The 24,858-nt window shown below is 41.7% G+C and overlaps 1 protein-coding gene across 1 annotated transcript in view; it reads left to right on the top strand.

The window, feature by feature from the left end:
- LOC126043745 (A-kinase anchor protein 13-like) overlaps nt 1-24,858 on the top strand; it is a 130,494-nt gene that overhangs the window by 91,425 nt on the left and 14,211 nt on the right. Inside the window, exons 6-7 of the mRNA XM_049812579.1 lie at nt 3,756-4,052; nt 15,843-16,026. Of these exons, the coding sequence (XP_049668536.1) occupies nt 3,756-4,052; nt 15,843-16,026 (481 nt within the window). The remainder of the gene's footprint in view (nt 1-3,755; nt 4,053-15,842; nt 16,027-24,858) is intronic.

The following is a 24,858-nucleotide window of genomic DNA, read 5'->3' as shown; positions in this document are numbered from 1 at the left end:
CAGAAAAAAAAGTATGAAGAAGAGAAGCCTAGCCATAAAAATGAAGTTATTCTGTGCAGTCTGAGACATCAGCAAGGTAGAAAAACTGTCGTGTTTGTCGGAAGAGTTAAAATTCGAACTGGGATACTGCTGGATGATACTAGTGTGGTGATGTTCAGTATTTCATTATTTGCTTTTGGCTGCTATTTTGGCCAACGGGCCTGATTTCTGGAGAAGACTGAAGGCAATCAGGAGGGGTGCTGAACAGCATCACAGACCTGATCATGTTGTAAAGCACAGAGATTTATCTTCCCTTCTGTGGGTGCACTCATCTGTGTGATTTATTCAGATACATGTGTTTTGAGCCCACCAAAATGCAAACCTTTACAAATAGGCTATAAATAGGCTTATCACTCTTCCTGACACGCCCAGGGTTTTATTTTGCCTTTTTAATGAGTTGGACATTTTTCTGTTCTGTTTCTGGGGAAGGTATATGAGAGAGTTAATAGTAGTCAATAGTTGAACACCCTGATGATTGCAAAGTGCATGACTTGGTGCCTAACCCATTTTAGGAGAAAGCCCTGCTGTCTGCCAGCCGGAGCAGAAAAGATGATCAAGAGCAATAGTGTCTGTTCTGACACCGCCCAGAGCTCTTTGTGATCTTGGGCAAGTTACTTAACCTCATAAAAACAGATTTGGGCTTATTTTAGATGATAATCACTTATCTCCTGAGAGTGCCAGAAAGCTTAGCTCACTTTTGCTAATGGTCTGGGAAGAAGGTCTGTTGAAGTTCAGATATTAGTCTAGGCGAAGCAAGCAATGGTCTTTGATGTTGAGAGAAGCGTTGCCCCACCGACAATTCCTTCAGAAGGTTCATGTATTGGGGACATGTTTGCTTATATCGTTTCTGTAGAGGTTTCAAAGCAGGGGGGCAGAGGCCTCTTGAGCAATCTTTTTAGTATTGGCCATGCTTGTTACTTACTGGCTTCTCTTTTGTTTGAACTGTTTGCCAAAAGTCAGAACCTGTCCCAGACTCTTACCCTCTGAGTCTGACATCTTCTCAGATGTAAGGAAGGAGAACATCAAAGCTTGTGAGCGGTTGCCCTTTCGAAGAACATTCCCCAGGGTTTAGCAGGATGCCTGTTTGATCCTATTAGATGAAAATGGATCGTCAGCTCTGTCACCTCCCTTTCAAGGCTGTATTAGATATCTGGGGGAGTTTCAAGAGAACCATTGTTGGCTGCAGATCAGGACGTGGCCTTTTTGTCACCTCCCCTTGCATTGCATTGAACAATCCTGTAGCTTTGCTTAATTTTGGGGCTGGTGTTTAACGTATGCTCCATCCAAGGGAATTTTGTGTACATCCATGATGTACCAGTTAAAGAAGACGATGTGTCTTGACTGAGGTTTCTCTAGTTGTTGCCATTATGGAGGAGCTTTTGCTGTCCCTCAGAGGAGTTGTTTAGCTTGATGACAAGGAAGTGACTGTCCTGAAGTATTTCTCTGTAACTGCTCATGGGCTGTGTTTGCCTTCTGCTTCAATTCTGAAAGTCAACTGGCTTTCTGGCAGAGTAGCCATATTCTAGGTTATTTTGCAGATGGAATTCTTATGGGAATAGACAGAAAATAATATTAAAAAAAATAATTAGCTTTTCTCATGCTATTAAGGAGTCTTTTATTATGAATTTTTTACCTTTGCATTCTAGTGAACTTCTACCACTTTGCATGAGGGATATCCAAGTTCACAGCACTTGAGTCGGCTCCTGTAGGGTAGTACGGCATTCTCAGCAGGCTGCATGCAACTTGCTGCTTTTGTGGAGGTTTTAAACAAAATAAATTAGTCTTACCAGCTCCTATTTCTGATGTCCTTAAGATGATAAGCAAAGCAAGAAAGTGGAGGGGTGTACGCTTCTGAACTGCGTTAAAAGCGAGCTCCCTAAAAGTTGCACCATCTCCTCGCTTCTCCCTTGAATATTTGAGACTCCTACTGTGAGGGCAGCTGGAGTTTCTGAATGGGTTTCATCCAGGCTGCTGAGATCCCTGCCACTGCCTGTCCTATTGATTGGTGATGTATTACAATTCATGTGCAATATTTCCAAGAACAGTAGAAGTAGGTCTTCTTACCCTTATTCTTTTTTATAACATCAATACTAGTATATCTATTCCTTCAGCTTTCACATCGTCCTCTTGCTAACAGATGCCTGGTGCCGGAAGGAAAGAAGCTTTCTCACCTTTCAGCTTTAGAGCATCCCAGTTGTACTGAGCTGTTGCAGTGAAATCCGTGTGTGTTTTCATCCTCCCCTTCTACACTTGGCTTTGATACCTTTCCAGCTGCATTTGCTCTGCTTAGGAAGCCATGCAGCCTCGTCTCTGACAATTTTGGTGCTACCCGCAGTGTCCTAATAGCAGTTTTGACCTTTCAATTAACTTCAGGATCGCCTCTTTCAGCAGACAAAACCTGTATAGATGCCAAAAGCCTCAGAACAGATTCAGAAGGTTGGCTGAAAGACCATGAAGATTAGGGACATATTTTTCCTTTTGTCAGGGAAATCAACAGCAAAGGGCCCCGACACAAGAAGGAAACTTTCCCACTGACCACAAATAGGGGCTTAAATTGAATTTTCAAGCCTTTAAAAATAAATCGTCATTTTGTATTTAATTAAGCAGGGTTTCATGAATGTAGTAGTATGCTGAGGTCATGGGCAAAAAGAAGCTTTTCCAGTAATTAGTGCAGGGTCCATGCTGTTCTGGCAAAAACAGCCATGACGTCAGTCCGAGACTGGAACAAGAAACTGTGCCGCACGGTGAACTTGAAACACAAACTTTATTATTGAAGGGGCATGTCTGACAATTACAAGTGCTGATTGTGTTGAACACATAGTATATTTTTCCTTTCAAAATTGCAAAAAAGGTGTTGTGGGTTTTGTTGTTTTTTGGTTTTGTTTGTTTGTTTGTTTTGGGTTTTTTTTAGTTTCTGAGTCAATGAAATTGCTGCCATGCCCGGGCATCCTTTCTCTAGCTTCCCTTGCCCTAAATAAATAAACCTAAAAGTTATCAAGCTTCCAACCTTTTTGTTTTGTAAATACAGAAAGAGGCCATTTCCATGTTTTTATTTAGCAGAAGCAGCTTAGTTTTAGTTTTGTTATGTGAACCCAAATCCAAAGGGCAGGTGCAGCAGTGAGCCTGAGATCCGAGAGCATGCATAGGGCATGCCTGGGCAGGTTGCATTCTCATAGCCATTGCTGCTTTTTAGGCCTTTGTTTTAGGTGAAATTGTGGTGTTTTATGTACAAGCCAAGTGTTGTGACAGGATTTGGAGTACGTAGTTTTGCAGCACTTGGATTCTCGTTTCTGGTGAGTTACTGGAGTCCTGTGGAGCTGGAAAAGAAAAGTTTGACTATATAAACTGACTGTTTGGACTGCGATTTCCATTGGTATGTTAGCAAAATCTTCACTTGAATTACTTAATGCTCTGGAGTTTACTTGTCACTGATCAAAAATAGTGTGGTCAGATAAGAGTGGCTTACATTTCTTGGTTTATATTGTGCCAAACAGAAGAGTTCCACATCTTTTCCTTTTAAAGTCTGTAATAAATACTTACCCCAATGATACATATAAATTCCCAAGATAATGCTTAATTTAGAGTTGCAACTCTCAATAACTTTCTCTTACCCGATTTAGTGTTAAAGACTATGTGGTCAAACGAGTTGCTCAGTTGTGTTTCTTCAGTGCATGCAGTTGTTCTTTTTTACCATGTCCCTTGGTTTTATTTTGCAGGCCATGACTGCTGTGAGACAGTGAAGGTGGCGCTTTGTGCCTCTAGAGAAGGTCATCCTGTTCTCATTGTGGCAGAAGAGAGTTTCCAGTTTGTCCAGGATGAAGCCTATGACGCTGCCCAGTTTCTGGCCACCTGTGCCGGCAACCAGCAGGCACTAAATTTCACCCGGTTCTTGGACCGGTCAAGACCACCTGCTGCGGACGTGGACTTTTTGGATGAGAAAGTGGCTTTGGCATTTCGACACCTGAAGCTGCCGGCAGAATGGAATGTGCTGGGAGCAGACCAGTCCCTGACCGGTGAGGACCTCCAGGGCACGTGTGAGACTTGTGGGTTGGGAGAGAGGTAAAAAGCCTGGGAGAAATGGTTACCTGCTTTGGGAATCCTCCACACACCTTTCAAAAGGTGTGTTGGTCTCTGTGCTCGGAGATGGGATGTGATGTGCACCAGCATGCTCTTACTACTTCTACATCCTATGTTTTGCACTTCAGCCACCTTAAAATACGTAAGGCACGGATGTTTTCTCTGTGTCTTCTCATATGAAATAGCACAATCTGTTGTAAATGGTCAATATTTTAACATACACCCAGCAAGGGGGTTTTTTGTGTGTGTATGCAATGGTAAGTGTATCAGCATCATGCTTCTGAGATTTCCTGAAAGAAGTATGTGTCTAGAAAGTCTGATGCTCCTGGAAATATCCTTGTGCCACAAATTTGGTGCTTTTGGTAATTGTTGGTTTTATCACACAGCTGCAAAGCGACTGTAATCTGTAAAATAAATCTGTTTTTTCTTGGAGAAGTTGGGGCTCTGCCCTGAGGATTTGTATCGCATGCCTGGTTGGACACTGGCTGAGCAAATACAAGCGTTCCCCAAAATAAGCCTGGACAATTTTGCAAATAAAAGAAGGTGAAGGTGGGAAACCCTGACCCTTAATCATGGCAGTGAGGGCTACTGAGAGCTTATAAAAAAACCCCAAGGCTGGCCCAAAGTCTCTGGCGACCGCTGAAGCATAAGTGCCAAGGTTTTTGGGATGCTATGGCATGTCCATGTCCTTGGAGTTCTGGGGGTTTTTTTCTTTTTTTTTTTTTATCACAGGGGAGTTTAAGGAAGCATACTGAAGGACTGGGAGACTAGTTCCAGTGTGTATAAATCCTCGCTGTAAATTTTCAGGGTATTTTGGCAAAGAGTTTCACTTAACAAAAATGGCTGTGAGGCATCTGTTATCTTTTACAGGATGCAATAGTGTAAACACTTGGATAGGAATGGGATGTGGCTTGCTCGGAACAGCAGATCAGTTCTGCTTGCTGCAACAGGGTTTTCTGCAGGAGTTTTTCCTGCTTTATTTTTCACTGACTTGCTGACTGCTTTTGTAAATGTGAATACACAGACAGGCAATTCAAGCAGCGTTAGCAGATTTTAAAAGACTTGAACACATTTAATGGTTTCTGGATAGAAATTGAGATGCTGTCATATGTTTACAAGGAGATAAACACTTGGTATTTTTTTCCCCTGTGTGGAAGACACTGATGTTTGTTTCTGCATTAAAAAAAGTTGTGATGATGCAGACATTTCTGGTTTAAGTGATAAAAATACATCAGAGCGATCTTAAGTTAACAAAAACTTTGATTGAAGCTCTGAATTGTTGCTGATTTTGCGGGAAGGCTGAGATCCAGTTTCTCTTTCTGACTTTGATTATTCTTTGGAAAAACAGCACTTGGGAAAATCAGGCCATAAGATTTATATTGATTTGCTCAGCATGTGCTTGTGTGCCTGAAAGTCGTGATCATGTGGGGCTCTGAATGCTAATGGACCGGTAGAGCATCCATTGCATCTACGGTGTGAACAGGGGGAGCTCTGTAGTGCTGAGCTCTGTAGTGCTGGGCATTTTGGCATCTTGTAGTGAGGTTTTTGCAGACAGAAGCGTAAGTGAGTAAACATAATGGCACTAAATGCAACTTTCATCCAAGAATATTGGTACTATGAAATAAGTTCCCTTCTGGCAAGTCCTTTCATAAATAACTGAAAAAGGGCAGTTGATTGATGTCTTGGTCTGTCTTTCATCTTCTGATCAGCTTTTTTGCTAGAGGTAGATTTATCTGGTAATTTTTTGCATTGAGATAATTATACATGGGGAATTTTGCAGAATTTTTTGTGATTGTGACAGGGAAGATTTGCATGGGTAAGCATCCTTTTGGTCACAAAACTCTGTTTTGCTACAGTGAGATGGAAGAGATGTCCCTGACTGATGATGGAGCGCTAGGTTAGAAAAACCTCTGGTAAAATCTAGCACCCCTGTACTGGTGTTTGTGGGTTAATTTGTCGGGGGGAGAGAGAAGAGCACAGCAAAGATTGAAACTGTGGAAGCATTTGAACAATTGGACATATTCTGGTCAGTGCCCCTCCAGTGAGACAACCCGTCCTGCACTGCGTCACTACCTATGAACAGCTATTCCAATTCATATTTCACTTTTTGCTAAATGTCAGCACCAGATACTTCAAATAACCTTCTCAAAGTAGAAAATGCTGTAGAAAGGAGAACAAAAGAAAATGTCAGATCCCTTCTTGAAAGATTCTTAGTGCTGCCTCTGAGCTGGCATGTCTCTATGGGCTCTTGTGGGTTTGAAACAAAACGCTGCTGTTTAGCAAAACCTCTGAAGGCAGGAGTGAGGCGGGAGCCTCAGCCAGCTCCCTGAGTGCTGCAGCTTGATGGGGAACTGCTGTTCAGAGATGGCTGTTGCTGTCAAGCATGTTTAAAAGTTGATTTTTCTAAGGACTGAAGTAGAAGTCTAGCTTTTACAAAAGGTAATGGCCTTTCTGCAGGCAGAAGCTAAGTAGAAGATCCACCATCAAGCACAACTCTGTGGTGATCTTTGAGGAGGGGGTGGCTCTATGTGGAGGCTTCTCCTTGCTTTTGCCTGCACCCAACCCTGACCAGTCTTTGAGCAGAGGGCAGGGAGTTCATTGCTGTCGCACACCCCAGAGGGCAGAGAAGCTGCTAAAAGTAACACCCAGCTCCATCTGCTGAGGCTGTTTAATCTTTCGTGTCAATAGGTTTGTGCAGTGTGAAGTGCACAGTTAAGGTACCAGCAGACTGGTGGCTGCATCATTAAAATAATCTTCAGTGGTTTGCGTTCATCCATTATTATTCCTTATGTTATTGCAGCAGCATCCCTCCCTCTTTTCTAACACATTAGTAGGTTTGACCTTTTAGTAGAGAAACGTGCAGGATTACTGTTGACAAAGCTATGTGAGAATCATCTACTTGCTTATGGTTTGGTTACCAAACCACGGTCTTCATTCTTTAAGAGTTTGCCATTGCTCAGGATTACAGGTATGGTACGGTCATATAGCCACATTTTAAGAGCACATCCTTTCAGCTGCACGATAGAAATGCCTCCAAGATTATTTAAAACTGCTGGAAGACATTTGCAAAGATTCCAGTGCCCCTTTTTTGTTATATTTATTTGTATGTAACCTACTTAAGCTAGCTGTTGCCATTCGACAAAGAAGTTTGTTCAGCTTCAGTAATCCTGGTAATCTTTCACAGTAGGTAATCTTTACATTTATTCCTTTGTTACCTCTTTAGACACCATTTTCATTCAAACAAATTGAAAATAAAATGAACATTTTTTCCTGTATTGTCATCAGTGCATTTTCAAAACCCCACTATGTTCATTTGCAGTATTCTCATTCTTTTTTTTTTTTTTAATTGGTCTAGAGCAGCAAAAGGTTTTATTGCTTAAAAAGAAACTGTCCAAAGATTAAATGCATTGAGCGGCATTGGTTATTCTAATTCCCACAGTAATATTATTTTAATGATTTGGTTAACTTGCTCAAAACCAAATATTTATTAATTTATATTACTCTTGTACAATGTGAAAGACTAAAGTTGTTTGTGATAGTAAGTTCTTAGTTCTTCACCCAAAATCCACAGAAAAAGAATTGGATTTGTCTGGACCTCAGCAAGCTTTAAATGAACCATTTGTGCCAAATTTAACACCACACTATGTTTTTGTAGCGTTGGGGCTTTGATGATGAGCTTTTTGTTCAGCAGCCAGCAGTGTGGAGCATGGTACCCAGCCTAGTCTTACCACTGACAGTAACGCTCATGCAATGGAGAGCAGTGGCTGGATGTTACGAATACCTGATGGGAAAAGCAAGTTCGGAAAACAGAGTCCTCTCTCTCAAACGATTTATCAGTGGTCTCATCTTACAGCTTTTCCTGCCTGCTTTTGTGTGGAAAGGTGATACTCTTGCACAAATTCCTTATTTCTAATTCTTTGCCTCTCTGATTTGATCCTGATTTGACTTTAATAGGTATCTAGGAAACAATTTCTTTATGGAATATTTTCCCCCTTAATATATGTGTGTGCGTATATATACACACACACATATATATAAAAGCTATTCTCTCAAGCTTTTCCTCATAAGAGTTACTCTCAAAAGGTTTCAGGGTGTTGTGATCAACATTACATTCCTGTGGAGAAGTAGCACAGTCAACCAACACCTGTGGAGCTGACTGGAAATCGGAGAAGGGACCTGTGGTGGTCTGGTTCTTTTTCCAGTAACGGTGGCCATGTTTTTTGCTGTGTGGTTTATTCTCAGGATGTTGTGCATCAGACTTCTAAGTTGCCTTCCTGCTCTCCATCTCTTATTTTCCTTTCTCCCTGAATCCACCTGCTGCGTAGGACACTTGAGGTACAGCCTCCTGCTTGCTATTTGTAGAAGACCTCAGAGAACAAGTCTTAGCTTTTAATCCTTAGCTTAGAGAAAAGGACCCCAGAAAGACTTGCATTAAGTATCTATTTACCTACAGTTATAAAATATTTCACAGAGGTCCCAGGTAATGAGACTTTGGGAGAGTAAAATATCTTCCAGATCCCACTTGGTGCCGTGCTGGCAGAACTGGGGATGGGAGCACCTAAGTTTCCTAACTTTGGAGGTCTTTGGGCTCCATCCTTTCTTGCTGAGGCAGGCAGAAGATACTCAACCATTTGGTTAAATGAACTGAATAGCAAAAACAAAAGCCCAGCACGTGTCGAGGCTGAAGGGCACGGAGGAAGCAGTGCCATGCATGGTGCCGTGGTTCTGCTCAGCTGGCACAGCAGTGTGTCCTTGTGTTGCAGGGGCAGAGCGGAGTGCATGTGTGTATAGGGAAAGGATTTACATTGCAGGTAAAGAGTGTGTCTGAACCCCCTTGGGCAAGTAAGTGTGTCCGGACTTCCTCCCTGCACGGCTGCCGTCCTCATCACTTCTGTCCTGGGGCAGTTGTGTCCCAAGGACTGTGCTCTTCTCCCACCCATACACTGTCCCTCTGCAGTAGGTGATTCCTGGGCCTTGCTCTTAATTATCTGTCTATCTGTATGAACTCAAATGGCATCCACAATTTCAGAATATCCATAATTAAGGATTACTCTTGTTACCGTGGTATTCCAAACACAGCATTACTTTCAGGTGCCATATAATCATGTCCATCTTAATTATTACAAGTGCAGTGTAACTCTGTAAAGAACATAGTTGTTACTGCTGTGAAAAGTAGGGTTATTTACTGTTCTCAGTGGCATTTAAAGGCAGCTGTTTAAATGGAACAGATTGTTACACTTTATATCTAGAAATCAAAACTTAATATTTATTCTGGGGATGCATGCAATGTAAATACAGGGCTGTGATTTTCTATTTTAAATGGCTGAAGAGAAAATAAGCTAACTAGAAAACCAGAACAGAATATTTGGAGGTATGAGTAATGGTTATGGCTTGTTTGTGTTGCAGAAAAAAAGCAGAAAAAAAATTAGGGAGGATCTAAGGCTCAGGTATGAAAAGCTTAGAGAGCTTAATCCTTAGTTAATGATCAGTAGAAAACAGATCGCTTTCAAAATCTCTTTTAATATTCTGACAAAACCTTTGAGGAAACAGCCTTTTCATTTTGCTCGTTATGAGTAAGTGGTGAAACCCAGACCTATGGTTACAATTTCAGTGGTGTGAACTTTCTGAAGTGGTGCTTTCAGGAGCTGCTTTAACATTGGCAGAGGGTTGCAGTGATCAACTATGGTATGGAGCCATTCCCGTGGGAGGGTAAGGAGAAGCAGTCGCTTTGGTGAGCTGTGAGATAGTCAGCCACAATTATGGGCATATAACCAGTAGACCACCTCATTACATGAAACACTTAACAGTTCCTTAACTTTAGGAACACAGTTACTGACCTGTTGAATATGTATAAGCTTCCCAGAAATGCTGCAGAATAAACATCCATGTGCAGTAAGTATTGCTTGAGAAATGAAACCCCATGAGCTCACCAGGTAGGAGGTGGACTGAGAAGGAAATGCTTTGCCCTGGTTTGAAATAGTCTGAATGGATTTAGGTTACGAGTTAAATAACTGTGTACAAAACCAGTAGGGTTGCAGTGTACAGCGCAACGCAAGTGTCACCATGATTAGAGATAGTTCATTTGTTTGGGGTTTTTTTTTACAGAAATGGAGAAAGTCTGAAAAGAGAAATTAACCAAAAACCCCCTTTATTTTAAAGAAAAAAGCAAAAAGCCTAAAAAAACCCTTTAAAAAGCTTTTAGAAATAGTTAGAAGGAAATTTGATTATTAGGAGCTAATATTTTTTGCATGGGAGGATGTTAAAGATATGCAGCTGATGATGTTTTTCAGACATAAAGCTTTTATCTGTTCATCTGCTGCACTCTATAGTTTCTCATTGAACCCTTTCAATGTAATAGTTACAGGTACTTTTTTCATAGGGTTTCATATCCTTTCCTAATCTGCTGCTTACGTTCCATGCTGCCCTTTGATAAAGGACTTCACGGTATACATTGGCATGATATTTTCTGTGTCAACACTGCAAAGCGATCTGTTCAGCTTTAGTCCTTGATAAGATGTAAAAAATCTTTTCCATACCTAAATTTAATGTCCTCTACAGTGGAAAATGGGAAGCAGAACATAATTCTGGTTCAGACTGCGTCTGAAATGTGCTGCTCAGTACAGAGATGTACCGCTCAGTTTGTGGCTGAGAAATCATTGGCATGAGAAAGTTTCTGTTCCCTTTGATATTAGCGGGAATAGGGACGTGAAGATCCTTTGGTGTGGTTTGAAAAATTTCTTGTTTACAAGATTAAAAAAGAATTACCCACACACCTTTTTATTAACTGAACTCGTAACTCCAACCACAGTGTCTGCCTTGACATTTCTTCAGTACTGTTGTCTGCTGGAGCCTTCCTCTAGGACCTCAGCGTTAAGTGATAGCATGTTGCTGGGTTTTGCCCCCCATGTTTCTTGAGGGTTGATCTGAGCAGTGAGAACATTTCCACCAGAAGCAAGGAGAACAAGATTTTGAGGCCAAATTTAATGCTAGATTTCAAAGTTGCCGAGTATATGTGAATTTGGGTGAGAATGAAGGCAAGGTTACTGTCACAGGAAGACTAATGAGAGATGTTTCAAACTATTCCAGTCCATGGTTGTCTCTTCCCTGATGAGATGTCTCAGGGCATGGAGGATAAACTGAGCAGTTAGGTGTGGGTTACTCTATATAAAGAGTGATTTTTAAAAAGGAACAGTATTTTTTTTCCTGTTACTTAATCAGAACTAAAAAGAAAGTTTTCACTTAGAGAACAGTTTGTGTGTTCTTGGATGTGTCATACCCAAACCCTTCTTTTCTTGAATGCTTATTTGTTTTGTGCTAATAGCAGCTTAAACGTTAATCCTTTACTGTTAGCAATGTATATTTGACAGTCTTCTATGGAAGTTTTGTCCTTAGTTACCCAGATAAACTGTCTGTTCGTGTGTCACAGCTGCAAAAAAATACATAAAAATAATATATCTAAAGTCTTATGTTTTGCCAGCTGGATTAGAGTACCCTGCCATAATGGAACAATAATCATATGTTTCAACTCTTGCCTATTACTAGGAAACGAGAAAGGAACAAAACAACCTTGGCATTTCCAGTATCATGTGTCTTGTATTTCCACAGTCTCCTAATTACAAGAAGCTTTTTGTTGATGTTCGAAGGACAGACATTTTAAGATGCAGAGCTCATGCTTCATATGGGGTAGGAGAAAGAGCTCTGGCTCTTCGATTGTCAAAGCTTTTTTTATTCTTCCATGCCTGGGATGGACATTTCGCATCATGACAATACCTTGAAATCGTTGACTGAATTTTCAACACTTTGTGCTACAAGCTTCATCCCCGTCAGAGGTAGGGAGGCTGAAGGGATCCGTCCGTCTTTCTCCCCTCTCCATCCAGCAACACTCCTGTATTTGATGCAGACGAGTTCTCATTCTGAGCAACATCATACACCAACAGATGTATTTTTCATTATATATTGGTAGTTAATCCAGCCCACAGATGGCACACGCCTTTTAAGTGTAGCCATGCAAGTTTTGCACACTCCAAAACCTTCTAAAGCCATTGCCTGGGGCCCCTACAGTTGTTGTATGCACAGTACTTTGTCTCTTTGCTGCCATCATCTGTGCCCATCTGTTAGGATGGCCTCATGCCAGTTTATATGTTAGGCAGAGCCTTCCAAATGGGCCTGGATAGTGAGTTTGTATGTTTAATATGCTTGGATGGCAACATGCCATGTCGTCTTGTACAGATCTTCTGTGCACGTCGTCATTGCTCAAAGGCGTTGGGGCAGAGCCACATTCAGTTCAGTTGCATTTGTAGACACCTCCATCCAAATGCTGGAACTACTGTGTCTACTAAATTGATGATAAAGAAGATTGTTTTAAAGAATGGGGAAAAGGTGGGATTTTCAGATGATGCAGTCATATGAGCAGATTACATCAGATGGGCATTTGGGACAACTGGGAGGGGGCATTTGTGGTGAACGGAGTTAAATCCAGTTGGTGGCCAGTCACAAGTGGTGTTCCCCAGGGCTCAGTTTTGGGGCCAGTTCTGTTTAATGTCTTTATCAATGATCTGGACGAGGGGATCGAGTGCACCCTCGGTACGTTTGCAGATGACACCAAGTTGGGAGGGAAGGTTGATCTGCTCGAGGGTAGGAAGGCTCTACAGAGGGATCTAGACAGGCTGGATCGATGGGCTGAGGCCAACTGTGTGAGGTTCGACAAGGCCGAGTGCTGGGTCCTGCCCTTTGGTCAAAACAACCCCATGTAACGCTACAGGCTCGGGGAAGAGTGGCTGGAAAACTTCCCAGCGGAAAAGGACCTGGGGGTGCTGGTCGACAGCCAGCTTCATATGAGCCAGCATTGTGCCCAGGTGGCCATGAAGGCCAACGGCATCCTGGCCTGTATCAGAAACTGTGTGGCCAGCAGGAGCAGGGAGGTGGTTGTTCCGCTGTACTCGGCACTGGTGAGGCCGCACCTCGAGTCCTGTGTTCAGTTTTAGGCCCCTCACTACAGGGAAGACACTGAGTTGCTGGAGCGTGTCCAGAGAAGGGCAGCCGAGTTGGTGAGGGGCCTGGAGCACAAGTCTTAGGAGGAGCAGCTGAGGGAACTGGGGTTGTTTAGCCTGGAGAAGAAGAGGCTGAGGGGAGACCTTATCACTCTCTACAACTACCTGAAAGGGGGCTGTAGTGAGGGGGGTGCTGGTCTCTTCTGTCAAGTGGCTGGAGATAGGACGAGAGGAAATGGCCTCAGGTTGTGGCAAGGGAGGTTTAAATTGGTTATTAGAAAAAATTTCTTTACTGAGAGGCTTGTCAGGCATTGGAACAGGCTGCCCAGGGAAGTGGTGGAGTCACCATCCCTGGAGGTGTTCAAAAAACATGTAGGCATGGCACTTCAGGACATGGTTAAGTGGGCATGGTGGTGTTGGGTTGGCGGTTGGACTTGAGGATCTTGGAGGTCTTTTCCAAATTTAATGATTCTATGATTCTATTTCTATTTCATCAATGGAAATAAGAGACATGGGCACCCAGTTGGATCAGGTACAGGATGAATATTTGCCTGCATCTTGCAGAACTTGCAGTTGGTATGTGTGTTTATTGGTGAACCATGATGAATAAAAGATGCTTCTACCTAACTGTAAGGCTCTTAGCTGAAGGAGGAGGAAACATATTGGTCCAGGGACTCATGCTTATGCTTTGCAGGTCTACACTGCTCAGTTTTAGTGCAAGGCTTTTCATTTTAGTTAGAAAGATGATTTTTCCTTTCAACAAAGAAGCTAGCACAGCAGATCCTGTGCTAGAACACCTGTGGTCAGACAAGTGCAACTCATTCTTTATTTGGATGGAAGTCATTTGCTCTAACAGAAGTGCTTTTATGCTTCCTACATCTCAGTAGGAAGAGTTGTACCACTTTAATTACACTAGCTGACTCTGCCAGTGTACAGGTGATGTAGGAGCTTTGTGCAAGTTCATTGAGTGAAACATTGGGCATCTGCTTTCACTGTGTGTAAGTCCTACCTGTATCCACACTTTCTCATTTTGCAACCTCATCAGTAGCCTTTCCCTTATGTCTGTCTATATGGTGTGTTATTTTTCATTTTTGTTTAAATCCAAGGCTGACAATCATTGATTAACTACCTTGTTTTGTTGTTTATTTCTAAATCATTATACTCTATAGCATTTAATACCAAAATCCGTGTCGTTACTCTCCCACAGGCTGAGAATTTGTATCTGAGTGAGCTCAGCTATTCCCTTTTTCTCTGATCAGCTGGAACCTCCATTCAGACACACTCATGTATTCAGGATAGCATGGTTTTGCTTTACGGTAATCAAGAGGAGGTTAGGGGGAAGAATTGGTTTGTAGCCCAGAGACCTAATTTGGAGTCATCTTGAAGAAAGACAGTGCCAGAAAGCTGTTGGTTCTTGAATACAGATCAGTTCTTCAGGAGCTGATCCAAAAAGTTGGGAAAAATTGTATGTCAGGCAGGGGAGAACTGCCCATTTTTGCTTTGCTTTTCACTGAACGTCTTAATGATGTCCCTTAAGAAAGCAAGTAAGCAAGAAAAACAACAGCACTTTGAAGAAGTGATTTCTCTTGGGGCATACTTCTTGAGGAAAAAATACATAATTAAATCCTAAAGCCATCATGTACTTGTATTCTTAAACCTGCTGTATAGGTTTGGCTGGCAACCAAATTAATAACCCAATAAATCTTTGCTATGATATTAAAGGTATTATACCAAGTGTGCTTATTGGCATGTTTTACTGAGACCTAGTTGGTGCTTTGTTGTTGTTGTTGCTGCCAGTCAATACTGAAATCCTTTGTTAATTAAAAGAACAAATTTATATTTCTTGCAGGTTTTTTTAACCCAAATGCTTTTGCCCTTCATACAGAAGTAACAGGCTTTGATCTGCAAATACAGTATTTCAGCAGTGCATCTGGAGCTCATTTTTGGTTGAAGCTTTTCAGAGCATCATTCTAGGGCTGCAGCTTTTAGAGTAAGGGGATATTTTTCTGAGATGAAAGCTTAGGCTCAAGAGTGACTTTTACCAAATTAGAAGGTCACAGTTATTAATCATAAAAAGCAGCGGTAGAGATTGCTAGTTTATAAATGCTGCTACTGAGAATGACAGAGCTACTGTATAAAGTTGAGAAAAGCTGGTCTGAGGGATAATCAATCCAGGAAAGCAAAATCTTCAGTTTTTCTCTACACGAGATGTTAAACTGTTCTCTTTTATAACTGGTTTAGATTGGTGCTTCAAATGTAATTGATTTTTTTCATGCCTTGGGATAAATCAATGTCCCATTAAATAACGAAACTTGTCTGTTCCTGAAACCTGGTCCTGGGTATGTGAGGAGAACGCTTGGACATCTAGAAGAACCCACCTGACCATGCCAGGTTCTGTTTGGAAGCGCTGCAACTTGGTGGTTGCTGTGGCTGTTCATGAAATGGTGCTTTTGTCACATTGACTTTTGTGGTCAGTCTCACCTTGAGAGGTCCTGAGCACTTCCAGTCCCACTGTAGTGTGTCCCTCGCTTTAAAGTACTGGTCTCTCCTGGATATTGGCAGCCAGCGTGTTTTTCCATGTGCTGCAGGTTCCTCAGCTTTCGGGCTGTCAGCTCCACGCGAGCCATTGTTTGTGGTGTGGCTGGGAGGTGGGGATATGGCATTCACCTAACCCCATAGGCTACAAATTCCCATTTCTTTTTTTTTTTTATTTTCTTTTTTCTTCTTTCTTCCCAGAGAACATCCCTCGGGAAACTCTGATGCATTTTGCAGTGAGGCTGGGTCTGCTGCGGCTGACATGGTTTCTGCTCCAGCAGCCAGGTGGAAGAGGAGCTCTCAGCATCCACAACAACGAAGGGGCAACACCTGTAAGCTTGGCCTTGGAGAGGGGCTACCAGAAGCTGCACCAGCTTTTAACAGAGTAAGGATGACTTGATGGTTCCTTTGCTGGTTTTCCATTCTGTATCATGCTTTCCTTTGCTGTTCATTATTACTGAATAGTGATAGAGTTATACTCTACCCTTAAAGGCAATTTTTATAAAATTTTGCTTTTACCTTTCTTGATAGCAACAATGGGAGCAGGTCCTTAGGGTTTAGGGGAAATGCAGTAATGTTGTTATGTTCTCCTTTTCTGTTGCACCGTGTTCTGCTTCCAGGTGTCTCTTAAAGTCCAAAGTGAGTCTCTGTACTATTGACTAAGACGAACCGTACACAAACTCAAGTGAAAAAGCTTTTCTTTGAACAAGCACAGCTGCCCCAAAGGGGGGAGCTAACAGGCTTCCTGGTGGTGGTTGTTGATTGTTGTGTTCTTACTTTGTAGATTTGGAGTTTTTTGGTTAAATGAAATAATGATTGTATTGAAATAAGGTGGCATCTTGTAGAGAACAGGTATCTTACCAGTATAGGTAAAAAAATGCAGGTAAGAATTCATGCAAGTAGTTAACAGCAGAAACAGTTCTCTTTTCAGTGGTCTTAAGAAACAGCCAGATCTTACAAACTCCTAGCAAGTAACTAGTGGCATGAGCATTTATTGCAGTGTTTTACAAGGAATCCTTCAGAAGATAAGTTGTTTTTGAATAGCAAATGTTTTGAGATCTAGCTTTAAAAGCTGAGGCTAATAAAGACAAAAAGCTTAAATAAGTCCCCAGGGGGCTATTTGTAAAGGAAAAGACTTGGTCTGCATGTGTGTTATTCTGATGCCTGGTTCTCTTAAGCTTTGTTATTAACTTTGTTTTTCTGAATTGAATTTTCAGATACTTGGGGTTTATGTTGAGTGACCCAATGTCATGTTTAGGAGTCTGCTTTTTTCCACATTATCACGCTACATTTCTCTGTTACGAATTGTAAATTATTCTGCTTTCTGTAGTTGTTGGGCGGAGTGTTAGAGGGCAAAAAATATGATCTATTTTGCTGGAGTGATTGCATTTAAGTTTCATCTCTTAACAATTCAGCTAAACACATGCAAAGTGAGGGTGAAGGAAAAGGTGCAGGGTGGGACAAGAGCTATACTCTAACCTTTTCTTCTGCCCCCTTTGCTGGGATTAATACAGAGATGATGGCAGTGTTACTTCTTTCTCCATCGAGTTCAACAGTCATACTGTGGAAACATACAACTCTCTTGCAGGCTATCTTGTAAAACTGGAATGTGCAAATTCATCCTGTAACTGCAGCAAAGTTCTCCAAAGTGAGACTAACCATGTTAACACACTTTACATACTGTCAAGAAGCTTAAGTTGGCCAAAACTGTTACAGAAAGCTTAAGTTGGCCAAAACTTGATTATAAAGCTTACAGCAAATACTGCAATCTGAATATGAGTAGAGCTGATAATTTAAAAAGAAATAGGAAGTAAACAAAACTATTACAACAGCTGTTCATGTATTTGGTGGAGTATTTCACAACCGGTTCCAATACTGGAATATCAGTTCGCACTCAGTGGAAAGAAAAAAGAAGAGTACTTGGATTACAGGCATTTCCCTGTGCCATTCCCTTTAACGGATGCTGCTGGTGTAATCCAAGGGATTTCTCTGATGACCTTTACAGTTCATCTTTGAAAATAAGACACTAGCAACTTCAGTAATGTTACTGTCAAGATCCCAGCTCCTGTTCTTCTTAGTATATTCTTAAACTGTTCATTATGGTTAGTTCCTCTTGGACTGCTGGGTGGAAATAAAATGTATAAACATCTGCAGTCGTGCCACATATCCTGTGACTCTGGAAACCCTGCTATCTTCATGAAGCCCTGCAAACAGAAATCTGTGGCCCCCTTTCTCAATGGGTGGGATGGTGGTGGAGCACTGTGCTATGAGCTTGGGGCTGCCAGAGCAGTGGGAGCACTGTGTGACATGGGGACCGCCACAGCTCTTCCCCACGGGAGGGTGGCAGCTGCAAAACAGTCACATCCTGATTCCCTAGCAGAGATTTTTATTGTGTTTAGCGTTTTTTGCAATGAGATGGGATTGAGGCTTGAAAATCCCTATTGAGAGGAGAAATATTGAGTTTCAAAATATAGAAAAGCAAATTCCATGAAGAGAGTATGTCATTTGTGTGCTGTCAAAACACAATGGATACTGTACAATCTCTTTTCTGCTCTTTGCTTATGTGCGCGCTGTATAATCCATGCACGCAAATTTGGCACGCAACTTGTACCACTCAGCAAAATACAGAGCAGCAACGCATGTTAGCAAGAGCCCATACAAAGGAGTCATTATTTTTACAAGTAATTAAACTGCACTTTGCCAAATAAATGAATGCAGTGTGTTTTGTGATGCATTATCCTTGGGGGGGATTTTATTGTTCACTTGCTTGCTAATTTGCAGGACCCTGCATTTTACAATGATTCTCCCAGCCAGCATTGGGAAAGGGTGAAATTTTGCTGTAATTAGGATGTAATCATTAAAAAGCAGACAGAAAATCTTCTCCGTTGTTGCAGTTTTACTGGGCTTTGGCTGCAAAGCAGCTTGATTCAGCTGCAGTGTAAATATTTTTCTCAAAAAGTAGTTACACTGGTGACATTTTGAATTTCTGTTTATCAGATGAGCTTTCCCTTTTCAGCCGTTGCAGTTCTTCATGTAAAAAAAATGAAAGACACTTCCAATTTAAGTTTTGCAACCCTTGGAAGTATTCCTTTCTCTAGTGTTGAGCTTGTGCACTGACTCTTGCATCCTCTGGCAGGCGAGGTGCATGTGCTGCTGCTTTCAAGACCAAACTGAGGAGCTGTGATAGAGCACGCTTAGGTCGCTGAAGATGGAGAGCAGGATGCCAATAGCAGTGTTTATTCATCGAATGTATATCATTCCTGAGGGTGCTTGTTTTATCTTCAAGATTAAAACTGCACAGTAAACATTGTCCTGTGGTGCAAATGGCATAGGACAATGCATAAGGGCAGGAGGTTTTTTTTTTTTGGGGGGGGGGGGTGGAGAATAAAAAAACCAAATAAATCTTATCCAGGAACATTCTTGTTTGCTTGCTGCCAACTTGGATCACTGCTGGCTTGTTGTTTTGTTTGGTTGTTTTTTTGGTTTTGTTTTGTTTTTTTTTTTTTTAATACAAATTTTAAATACAATTTAAATAAATTATCTTTACTTGCATGAAAAAGCTTTGGAAACTAGGCAGGGTGCATAGCCCTTCTGAGTTTCAACAAGTTCTGAGTCTGGTAGGAGCGAATTCCAAAGCAAAGGGTCCCTTCGTTGAAGTCTGTTACTCCCCTGTGTTTAAATTGGGCAATGTTGGCTGCAGGGCGTTGGCAGAGGTCTGCTGCTCTGCTCTTTAGAGAAGGGCTGGCTCTGAAGAGTCAGTTTATTGAAGAGAGGAGTGGTATAGTCCATGTGAGTAACTTGGCCTCTGCAATAGGACAGCTGCAGTCTGCAGTAGTTGATGTTTTCAAATGCAGTTCGGTGTAGTAACATAATCTGCCTGCCAGCTCCATGTTCTTCAGTGCTCTGTAAGTCAGGCAAGGAAAATGGCTCCAAGAAATAGCGAGCATGCAGAATTTCAGAGAAGTCGGAAGTGCAATTATGTAAAACATACAAACACTGATTTTATTTCTGATTTCATTTCTGTAGAACAGAGTTCTGTCTAGTAACCTCAAAGTATTATTTTTTCCATGAAGTGAAATGCTTGTTGTCCCTTCACAGCTGAGAGCAATTTATGACCCCTGAAAAAGGGGAGTAAGAGAAATGTAAAGCCTGTAAGAAAAACTGCATTTTTCCAATCCCTGCAAAGGAGAAGTTTCAGGGTTGTTAACAGTCTCCAAGTTCTTTAATATTAGTTTTGCTTTTGCTGGTTTCTCTGCTTGCTTATTGCTACAAAGCACTTCTGCACAGCTCTGGGATTGCTCTTGCTTCACATCTCCTGGTAACAACCAGGTGGCTCAGTATGTCAAACTGTAAGTCAGTACAAAAGTGTATTTCCAAAGTTGAACTGATTTAATTAACACACATGAGGAATAACTCACTGGTAGCAGAAGGGTTTTATGAATATTTTGCGATTCAAGATTATCACTTGCTATTGTTCTGATTTTATGTAAGTAATTGGTGAAGTCTGTGTTGTAATCTCCTTGGTGCCTTTCAGATGAGGAAGCTTTTTCAGTAACTTTAGTTTTATAATTGAATACACTTTTCTGTTTTTCTGAGCCAGAGCTGCAAGTGGATTTGCCTGGTACCCCATTTCTTTACACTCCAATTTTAGCAAGTCATTTAAGCAGGTGTTTAATTTTAGAAATGTCCAGTTCATGTTCAGCAGAGAGTTTAAGCGTGGTCTTAAAATTAAACATTTCTTACAGTGCCCTGCCAAATTGGGACGATAATTAAAGATTGACATTTTTCATTGAATTTTGGTGTTCGGTTGTTCCATTAAATTCAGTCTTTGCGTAGGCGAAGAGCTGTCTGTGGTGCTTTCCAAAATCACTAGTTTCCTGGGGCTGAAAACATTGCCAGCTGCTACAACTTCAGTGCCAGATTGTGGCAGCTGTATGTAAACAGGGTGCTTCTATGCCTGAGAACGTATAGGCTGAACCCCCCTTGCCTGTGTGCACCCTTGCCATTATTACGAGCTGGGAACTTTGTGCAAGGCTCTGAGTCTCTCCTTGGTCACACCAGTTCTAGTATTTGTTGTACGAGGAGTACAAGCAGGACATAGCTGGGGACATGCAGGTGGCCAGAAGGTTGCTGCCACACTGGGCAGGTGATGCTACATGTAATTTTGTTTCTGGCTAAGCAGAATCAGCAGCTGAAGAGTTTATTGAAGTAATGCTGATGTTTCTCCCTCTGTTCTTCCACCCCAAAACAAGCAACAAATCCTTTTGTTTGCTATTCAGGATGCTGGGCAGTATGACGGGTATGGCTTGCTATGGTATGGAAGGAGAGGACAACACTTGACTTTGTCTTTCTAAGTGCTGGCACAAGACTAATATTTAAAGGGAGATTCAAATGCATTAGAAGGGCAATTAAAGAGGACCTGATGAAAGATGCACGTGTTGAGAGGATGCTGTTTAGCTATAAAAGCGTGGGAGGACCAGTGATCCAACAGGGTCTGGTTTTGTGGCTGCGTATTGCTGAACTTTAAGATTATTGTTTGAAACACCATTGTTTTAATAGATTGATTGTCATGATTAGAAAGAGGCTGAGGTGCTCTAGGTTTCTTCTGGCCACAGCAGAGGAGCAGACTGGGAGTGGGGGGATGGGGGAACCAGGTGTGAACATGATGGGGCGGGAAGAGTTTGTGTTTCTGTCTTCCACCTACTCACCCACTGCATGCTCCAGATTTAATGACTTCCTAGTGTGTTCCCACATCCCTATGAAGGCTTGTATTTTCATTCGTTGGCTCCCTTCTCTCCTTTGTTTTTGTATGTATCCACCTCTGAATACAGAAGAGAGAGAAGTGGCTTGGTATGGTAGAAACAGCTTTTTACTGTCTCTGATATCATGCTTGGAAATTGAAGGTTCTGGGAGATGATGTTCATGTAAACAGGCCAGTGAGGAGGAGAAAGAAGAGATTTAGAAGAGATTTGGTAAGATATGAGAAGAAAATTTCCCCCACCCACCCCCCACCCACCCCACCCCCCCCACCCCCCCAGCAATCCTCATCCGGAGGTGATCCCAGAAATTGTAGGGGCCATAAGCCCTGAACAGCCTTGTGTGGTTGGTAAGTGATTATGATAAACCAGCTCCGTTTCAGGATAAATTTAGAAAATGCAGATAAGTTATTTCCCAGGACTGCTGGCTTTTTTGCCTCAGGCATGGGTTAGCTGGACACCCAGTTAGGTTACTCGGTCCCTGGAGCAGATTTGCTAGAAGTAGTGATGTTCATGGTAGGGATTAAAGTTTGAACAGATTAGTGTAGAAGACTTTGTAAACTGCTTTGTCAGAGGCAGGCAAAGCAATGGCTTCATCTTTGGGTTGTGTTACAGTGTCTGTGGTCACACTCACTTGCAGCACACAGAGATGTTCTGCAGAGACAAGTCTTCCTTCCATATCACTTGTCCTGATCTGAATGCTGTTGTTAGCTGTAAAGAAAACATTGCTTGATGAAGTAGTCTCTGTGACTGTGCTTTTGTATTTAAAATGCAACAGATGGCATCTGGTTTTGCTCTTGAGTAGGTTTCATTTCATTCACCTTAAATTTCTCTTGTTTACTGATGAGACTCCACACTGACATTGAGTTCTGTGTTGGACCTACAGCTCTACATCCTGAGCAGGGTATCTTTCTTGTTAGATAAGATGATGAAAATAAAACAAATGGAAAAGTGCATTTAGTAACAGACAGTTGTTATGGAATGCACATTGTACTTTTTGGCAAATACAGTTGATGACAGTTTGTAGCTGTATTTTTTTTTTTTTTTTTTTTTTTTTAATGTCTAACATTGGGGCCTACAAAAATGCTTGGGTTTAGGAGTACAGACCCTTTGTGGTAGGAAATACTGTACGTGTTCTCTTAGGATACGTGTGTCTGCAAACAGCTGTTGAAGGACCAAGCCAGCTTTTCTGTCTTGTATGATTTCCTGCTGTATAGTGTGCTGATCAATGGACTGAGAAGTTAGTGTTAAATATTTTGAACCAAGTTGTTAAATATTTAATCTGATATTGAAGGGTAGGTTATGCAATCCTGAATTCAATTCAGTGTCTGAACCCACTGCAGTTCATGTTTGTGCGAAGCACTGTAAGGGCTAAGTCATCATTTCTACATCAGATGAACTTCTAACTCTTTCCTTCAACGTCAAAAGTATTCAAATTAGTGAATGATCTATAAAATTTTCTTTTATATAAGAGACATTTTTTCTCTACTTTTCTGGGACATTTGGAACACTTGGGAACACCTGAAGTATGAATGCTGTGTTAAATATCTGTCAAATTTACAAATGGTTGGTTTGTTTTAACCTATTCTAGCATATACTGGTTCCACGTGTTTTCTGAGTTTCATATACAATGCATATTGATGACTACAAAAATGAAGAGGAGCAAGAAAGTGTTTGTGTGCACTAGAGTTTTGTATATCACTAAAGATTGTGGGTGAAAAGTTGTTCATATATATGCAAAGCCTCTATTACCTCAACACTTCTGCAAATAGTATTTAAGTTCTATTTTGTCAAATTTCTAAGATGTCTTGTGTTTAGCTGCTGGTGACTGCTTTAAGTCTGGGTGTTGGGTTTTCACAGGAGGGATTGTTGGCTTGATTTAAATTACCTGTGTTATGGACGTGTTGTGCAATTGTCAGCAAGTCCAACATCCTGTCCCAGTAGGCACCGTTCCTTGTTTATCCCAGATCACAGTCTGTCTGATCTATTATTTTCAGTGTGATATTACAATAATAGTAATAGAAAGTAAGATTAAAATTCAGTTTAGTTTTTATCTTCCTTACAGATAACAGCATGTAAATTCTAGCATTTCCTAGTTTTTCATGGTAGCTGTAATGCTAGGGACTTTGTTTAATTTAAAAAAAAAAAAGTGGTGAATTTTTTCTCTTTCTTTTTTTCTTTATCACATGAATCTGGGAGCTGGTGCTTTCAGAATAAACGCACAGCTGCTGTCAGGCTTGCAGCAAGATCATAAGAGCTGGCAACGCTACTGAGTTTGTTTTGTTTCAGCCAAAGTCCAGCTCAGAAATCTGGAGGGGATATCCCCAGGAAATAACACCTTGAGTTCCCACAGTGCCTTCCTTGCCCATTTGTAAAACTGTGGGACAAATCTTCCTAACACGAGGTTTTGCTTAACCCACTGAGGCTTTTTTGTTCATCTTTTGATCTCTTCCCCCCTCCTCTTCCTCTCCCCACCATTTAAAACCTGTTATCTCTGTACCGGAAAGTACGCCTGCCGGGAGCAGCACCGGCACTGCTGAATTTCAAACCCTTGTTACAGAGTACAGTTTCTGCAGCTTTTGAAGGCTGGCATTTTTTTTGTTCTCCCTTTCTCACTTATCTTCTCTCTTCTTAAAAATATCTCGCATGTATCTGCAGGAAGCTGGGAGCTGTGCTGTGTCGGTGCAGGCTTTCCTCTCCCTCTTTCCGCTGCTCACTGGCCTGGGGCCATCCTATCTGCTCCCCCACGAGACAAGAAGAGATTCAGCACTCGAGTACGGTATGGCTCCTCCTTCGCCAAGGATGAGTCTACTTGGGTGATGCTGAGAGGTTTAAAAACCACAACCTATCGTTTTGTCCTAGGTGCCAAATGGGCAGGAGGTGATGCTGCAGTTTAAGCAAACTAACCGGCTCCTGGATCGAGCAGGTCATGGCCTGAGAGTATTTTGGAGGCTTGTTTGCTTCTTCTCTCACCCTGTTTGGGGTTGACATCCTTCTTTGAGCTACTTTTCTGCAGATGAAGGGCAGGTTGGTAAGTCTGTCCTTTCTTGAAGCCAGGAATTCCCCTTCTGGGTTTACCTCCATGGGACAGAAGAACACAGCAGGGACTGGAGCTGGAGTACTTCTAGACTTCTTCAGCAGGACATGGCATGGTTGTGCCAAGGGTGGAGCTAGTGAACACTGTCAACCTTATTGAGCAGTCCTTGCTTTTTTTAACCAAGCAAGATACTTTCTTCTGCAACAGTTGGGCTCAGAGATGATGCCGATGAAATTTGCAGTTCACTGGTATCTTTTACATATTTCAATGGGAAGCTGTTGAAAAGAGGATGAGAAAGAGTTGGCCCAGATGGTTAAACCTCATAAGAAGACAGATTTCCCTTGTAGCTGGCAAACTGCAGCAAACTGAATTTTTGTGCTGAATGGAAGCAGATTTTCAGACTTCTCAAATGCTGGAGTTTCTA

The sequence above is a fragment of the Accipiter gentilis genome, chromosome 10 (genome assembly GCF_929443795.1).
Source record: "Accipiter gentilis chromosome 10, bAccGen1.1, whole genome shotgun sequence".
Taxonomy (NCBI): domain Eukaryota; kingdom Metazoa; phylum Chordata; class Aves; order Accipitriformes; family Accipitridae; genus Astur; species Astur gentilis.
This window is presented reverse-complemented; position numbering and strand designations above follow the sequence as displayed.